The sequence below is a fragment of the Corvus brachyrhynchos genome, unplaced genomic scaffold (genome assembly GCF_000691975.1).
Source record: "Corvus brachyrhynchos isolate BGI_N302 unplaced genomic scaffold, ASM69197v1 scaffold144, whole genome shotgun sequence".
In the NCBI taxonomy this organism is placed as follows: Eukaryota; Metazoa; Chordata; class Aves; order Passeriformes; family Corvidae; genus Corvus; species Corvus brachyrhynchos.
The window spans coordinates 363788-370363 of NW_008237406.1; the positions used below are offsets into that span (position 1 = coordinate 363788).

At 46.6% G+C, this 6576-nt stretch overlaps 1 protein-coding gene across 3 annotated transcripts in view; it reads left to right on the plus strand.

The window, feature by feature from the left end:
• ATG10 (autophagy related 10) overlaps nt 1-6456 on the plus strand; it is a 65218-nt gene extending 58762 nt beyond the window's left edge. For 2 of the 3 annotated variants that reach the window (XM_017730825.1, XM_017730826.1), the window contains 3 exons: nt 3344-3441; nt 3713-3832; nt 4205-6456. In XM_017730825.1, the coding sequence (XP_017586314.1) occupies nt 3344-3441; nt 3713-3832; nt 4205-4217 (231 nt within the window). In that variant the 3' untranslated portion in view covers nt 4218-6456. Of the gene's footprint in view, nt 1-3321; nt 3442-3712; nt 3833-4204 lie in introns of those variants that run through there. The other variant, XM_017730829.1, reaches the window with a different exon arrangement.
• Nucleotides 6457-6576: the final 120 nt, after the last annotated feature.

Consider the following 6576-nt stretch of genomic DNA (forward strand, 5'->3'; position numbering starts at 1 on the left):
GCAGCCTGGGAGAGGGGGAGGTGTCCCTGCCCATGGCAGGGATGGCACTGGATGGGCTGTAAGTCCCTTCCAACCCAAACCATTCCAGGACTCTCATCCATTTTCAAACTACCCCCTGAAACATTTCATGTCTTTCCTCCATCTCTCTCTTCCATGTTTTTTGATGGAAGGAGTTGAAGCAGCAGCTACAGCATCAGGCACAGAACATCCTCACACATCTTTTTCTGAGGTCACCTGGGAGAGAGGTCTTCCTACAGAAAATAAATGAAGCAACATTTTGAGATTCCAAATTCAATGGAGCTGGTTCCTGCCAGTGGAAGTATTCCTTTCCCATCCCAGCTGCGTCAGACTCAGAGGGATATGCAGATGTGTGAAGGATTCCAGTGTATGGTGCTGAACAGGCAGTGCTATAAATCAGCCTCATAGGTAGATAGATCCAAAATCATATACAGATCCAAGAAAATAATGCTGTTGATTTCAAATGAACTGTGTGTCAGAGCTTTACTGCCCAGAAGAGTTGTGGGCAACCTGCAAATGGGTTCTTGCAGTACAATGCCAGCGAGTGCTTGTGGGAATTGGCTTGAAACTCTCACACTGCTCTGGTGCATGACTGACTGGAGAAAGATTAATTGTAAACTAGAAGTTGGGATGATTCTTATATATTGTTTGTACTGGTTTGGTTTTTTTTTTTTCATGAAGTCCCAGTAGGACTTTATATTTTTGGCGTAACTGGCACTGACCAGCATAGATGAAGGGTAGTATTGCTGCCCTAATATTTTGCTCAGGATGCATTTCAGTGCATGTGGAGTGTCATCATTCTGCCAGGGACTGCAGCAGATACTGAACCAATGCTAATGAAGCTGATGCAGCACAGACTTTTGTTTATTTTCACACTTCTGACAGTGTTTGAGAAGGACTTGGGGTTCATCCCACTGCAGACACTCCACCCTCTCTCAGGGCAGGGGGGCTCCTGGGCCAGCCCCGGGCTGGAGCCTGGCAGGGAGAGGCTCTGTAGCCCATTAGCAATTCTGAAATCATCCAGGGTTTTGATAACTCCTGCATTTTTATTGGCAGCATCCCCGTGCTTCCTCCTCAGAGCTGCTGTGTCAGTGGTTTAACCTTGAGTGTACATCAGAGCCTCACAGGGATGCCATTGTGTACAGGATTTGGAAGGCAGGATTTTGACTGAATCACAGCTGATGCTCTCAGAGTGTTTTCCCTGATGCTCCACAAGCTTCTCCTCCCCACCTCAGCCTTTTTCCTTTTTAAAGGCTGCTCCTTAATGGCTCTTGGCTCAGGATTTCTTGTGATCTCTTGTACTTTTGTGGCTTTCCTGTCAGTGTGTGACATGTTCCTGTCTTTTGAGTAGCATGGAATTTCTGAGTTTGGGAATGGTTTCAGTGTCACTCTGTTGTCATGCTGTAAGAAGGGGAAGGACTAAAAGAAGAAAGATGTAGAATGTAAAGCTAATAAGCTATTTTAAAAACCCAGGTCTGGCCTCCGTGTGTCACTCGCTGGTGTTCTCCTGAAGCAAGACCTGCAGGGCAGAATCAAATACTGGGGGTCAGGATGGTTGGGAATAACTTCAGGCTGAATATTCAGCTTTGGGAATTATCTTCATGTCGTGTTCAAATAGCTAAGTCACTTAAACCCAGGTTACTTCTCTCTTCTTTCTGGGAGTGTGCTGCCTCTTGCATTCTTCTCCTGTTTAAGGGAGGTGGCTGAAATTTTTGCACAATTTACTTTTTTTTGTTACCTTTCCTTACTTAAATATTCTTTATTTATCTATACATGTTTTTTAGCTACCTTTAAGGAATACCATTGTCACAATCCATGTGTTTTATGGAATCATTTGGAGGCCTAAGTGAATTTGAGCTAGCAGATAGTGAAAAGGGGATTTTAACTCAAAATACTACTTTTTCTCAAAGAAAAAGTGCATCAATTCACTTTTAACAACAGCGTATGGTAGCATTCTTATGCAAGTTACCTGTTTGCAGTGTGAAACAAAGCTTTCTGAACACTCTTTTGTATGTTCTGACACTTCTGGAAGTTTTTTCAAGTTCTCTTAGACATGAAGTGATTGATCCTCATGAGAACATTTTCAGCATCAGAACCAAGTGTCCTTCAGCTGTGAGAGCCCCTGTTTAATAGTTAATAGCATTGAACACGTGCTACCTGCTGAAGATGGCAGGATTCGGGGTTTGTTTCTAGGCTTTTCTGGTTGGTTTTCCAGGCTGTGTTTCTTGCTTGCAGGAGGAGTTTTTCCTGGGTATCAGGAAGCCTTTGTGAGCGCCTTCTCTTCCATGCCAGCAGTTCAGCCCGAGCTGAGGCAACCCCTCAGAGCTCAGGGGTTTGGCTGCAGCTGTGCCAGCCTGGACAGGGGACATCCCTGCCAGAGCACCAGTGTGGCATTCCCTGCTCCTCGTGTGTGGGGATGAGCTGGGGTTTGCTTGTGCTGGTGGCCTGGGCAGCACTGAAGGAAAATCCTTTCCCTGGGACACGCCGAGGCGGCGGGAGATGCTGGTCCTGTGCGGGAGCTGATGGGATCACTGCTGTGGCTCTGAGATAGAACATTTGTCCTGCTCATCACATGAAATGATGTGGATCACATGAAAGCTTTGTGGAGCCCTGGGCTGAGTGTGCAGCCGTGCCATGTCCACAGTGACGGGGCGAGAAACAGCAGAGCCAGCCCTGTGGCAGGGACTGTGTCTGACTCCAAGCTCAGCAGTCAAAACACGAGTTTCTGTTCTTCCTCAGGACAGTTTTGACTGGGCTTCTTGGAGAACAACTGCTTTAAGACTCTTTTTGGCCTAAAACGAGGATATGCCACGTAGTGGAAGTTAAAGCCACCTTGGGAGCACTTCCTTCTCCCTTCTTGCTCCCTCTCCAAACTGAACCACGTGTATCTCCCAGCACCAGCCTGAGAAGATACCAGGGCTCAGGGTTGCTGGAGACCTTTTCTCCTGAGGGGATGGGTGTATGTGTTACATTTGATCAGACTTTGGTTTACACAGTAGCTTTGCCGCTCTGCAGCCAGGTTAATGCTGGTACTGTAACTTTGAGATACTTTCTCAAACCATTAGATTTTAACTAATATAGTGCCAATAGCCTGGTTCCTGGTCTTGCTTCCCTTTTAAGAGACAATATGTATGAATGATGTGTAATATATACAGTATATATTAATTTGTCATGACTGTCATAGGAAGAGCAATGTGAGCTAAGATTCGGAAGTGAGAAAAGTTGCATCAGGGGCTGATTGCACCTTGCCTTGTCTTTTCCAAATGCATGTGATGAGTTTTCTGTTCTTTCCTTCCGTAACAGAGCAACTTCTGTTCCCCCTTAGGAGCACCCCATCCTCGGGCAGCCTTTCTTTGTTCTGCACCCCTGCCGAACCAATGAATTCATCTCTGCTGTGCTGGGTAGCTCACAGAAACACCACAGGTGAGGGGCACTGCTGGGCCTTGCAAAGCTTTGTGCAATGCAGGTGAAGTCAATCAGCTGCAGAGTGGAAATGGCCAAAACTACTTCCTTGGTCCAAGCAGAATGAGATTTCTGTATTGTCACTTCAGACCTGAACATTAAAATATATTTGCTATAGGAAGAATGAAGGAATAGCCCCATCTGAAGTTGTGACTGTTGAGTCTGTCTGCAGTTCAGAAAAAGCCAGGATAATATGTTTATGGCTCTTTTTTTGTCTTTTTTTTCCCCCTAGACACACAAATTACATCATACTGTGGCTCAGTACTGTAGGCCCAGTTGTGGGCCTGAATCTGCCTCTGAGTTACGCAAAGCTGGCACCCGAGCAGAGCACAGACACTGACTCAGTTGAAAGGTAAGAGAAAAGGAAGCCTTTCCTCTCCCATCCTCCTTTTACAAAGATCAGATGGGGAACTGGCAGAACCATTACCTCCTCCTTTGAAGCTCGTGGTTCAGTTCATCTGAGACTCACCTTTCCCTGTTTTTGTTACCTGTCTGCCTTGCTGCCTCACTTGCTTTGCAATGAAAATTTATGCAGAGAGAGAGGGGCTCAGCCCATTGCTGACACCCTTCATTGGTCCAGAGGGTCCCTGATGTCCTGGGGTCTCTCTCAAGGTGTGGAGAAGTGTTTTCTGTTGGTTCCCCCAGCACAGGGTTTGGGGTCTGGCATAACTGCTGCAAGGATTTTAATGTCATCCCTTTTTGGTGTTTGCTGTCACTTCTCCAGAGCCCAGAGCTGAAGGACTGGTGGTGGTTAGACTGTGATGAAGCTGCTGCAGACTTCCCTGGGGATGAAGGTGAAGGATCCTTCCTGGCTGGTCAGCCATGGCAGTGTGGAAATGATTGCTCATGGCCCTTTCTCTGGCCAGAACTCAGCACTGATGATGGTGGGAGTTGGCTGCAGTTGTGGTAATGCCTCCCCAGCACCACCCAGCCCTGACCCCCTTGTGACTGCACTGGCCCTTGAAGTGGCTCATGTCCTGCCTGCTGTGCCTGTGCCCTTGGTGAGGCTGCACACAGATGCACGAGCCAGAGCCGAGCTGCTGCATCTACTGAACCTATCTTTAGAAAATCTGCACCATCTGTGGGGCAGAAAATGCAATATAAACACAGAGAAATGCTTGTGGGACGTGGTGTGAGCTTGTGGCAGTCAGAGTACGGGCTGAGACTGCTTCACCTGGGAACCACCTTCTCCAGCAGAGCCTGGTGAGGGCCCACCCCCATGTTCCCCACCCCACAGAACATCCTCATCCCAGGAATATCCCAGGCACGGCACGCATCAGGGAGCAAACGGGGTCGGGACTGTGACAAACAGAGCCCTTGGAGTCTGCAGCTGAGAGAGCACGTCCAGCTCTGGAGCTCAGGTGCCTGGAGCAGCCGTGGGGAACATCTGGCTCTGCCGTGCTCCGCTGCCTGCGAGGGAATCTGTGCCCCGTGGGAGCTGCTGCTGTTCCCAATTAGTGTTTCTCATTGTACTTGTGGTTGTTCACAGGTTTGCTCCCTACCCTGCACTGCTTCTGTAGCCTCCCCTGACAGCTGTTGATTTTTGGGGAATTGCCTGGTGGTGCTGCCACCGACAGCCAGATTACAAGGAACTTCCCTACCACCCATCCTGGCTTCTCTCCCAATCCCATTTTATTAGCAGTATAAAACAGAGTCTGAGCAGCTGAGATGGAACCACAGATTTCACTTTGTACATTCAGCAGTTGTCAGTTGCACACAGAGTCCAGTGCGTGCTACATCTGTGTGAAATGCATCCAGATTCTGGTTTTTCAGATGATGTTTTTACCTTCCATTACTTGTCATTGGTGGACATGGAATACAGAGTGCAGTCCTTCACATTCCATTGGTGCAGAGTTTGTTTGCCAGTCATTTGGAATTAATAATGAAAGCACATAATTTATTTTGTTCAGGGTCATAACAACCTGAAAAGCCGTTTCTTCTGTGTAAGATTTACAAAATATGGCCCACAGCTACATTGATTTTTTTGACACTTTTGGTAAGACATGCTTGATAATTGCATCCACAGCCCATTTTTAAATTTAAGTGAGACTTACACAGTAGGAAAAACCAACAGAAAGAGGTAACAGCAGGTTTAAGAGCTGTTAAATGTTCACCTTTGTTCTGTGATCTTCACTTGTCATACCCTGAAACAGAAGAGTAGAAGCACTCAGCCCTCAAAATGTGGAATTTATATGTAAAGGGGAATAAATATTTTTATTTGACATGGGAAAATTCTCAACATCCATTACTTTCTACCTTAATTTAGCATTTGTAAACAAGGAGGAGGATTACTTGAACAGGGTCCTGCAGACTGTACTGCGCTCAGGATTTCCTCTGTCAGGGACAGCCCCAGGCCGTTGTCACAGTCCTGTCCTGGGGGTCACTGGGGTATCCTACAGCCACACATTCCCTTGGCTGGGCACTCCAGCTGCTCCCAGATTCTGGAGCTGTCTCTGCCTTGCTTCCTCCCTGCTGAAAAGGTCCCTCCAAACCCCTCCTCAGTGCCTCAGACAGGGGCTGATGATGAGGACCATGAAATGGGAGAGCAAACAGAGCGTTCGCTGCCCTGCCACGACTCTGAACCTCCTAACACCACAAACAACGAGGTGACAGCGCAGTGTCATCATCAGTATCCATGTTTCCCTGAAATTTGCCTGGAACACCAAAATTCAGCTCGGTTAGTACAAATACACGGGGGTTAGATACAGGAACAAATACAGGGTAACATAAATATTTGGGACCAAGGAGATAAATAAGCCTGTTTGGATATCTCCTTTTTAATGGCTGGGGTGGGAGGTAGGCACCCAGTTTCTCATTTATATTTATACCTTAATGACTTTATCTTAAAGAATTTTTATGTACAAAAATCATACGTATATGTTTTTTTAAATCAGGTGAATTGTGGCACTATTTTGTGATTATATTTTATGTTGTGATTCATTATGTAGTGAACCTATTGAAGATCCTTAGATCTGAGCCTGGGTTTTTTCTACATGCGTTATCTGAACTCTTGCATCCTACCAAGGAGAAAATTTCCAGTTTAGATTTGTGAATTTTCTCAGTTGTTCATCTTTGGAAATGTGGGAAGACACATTG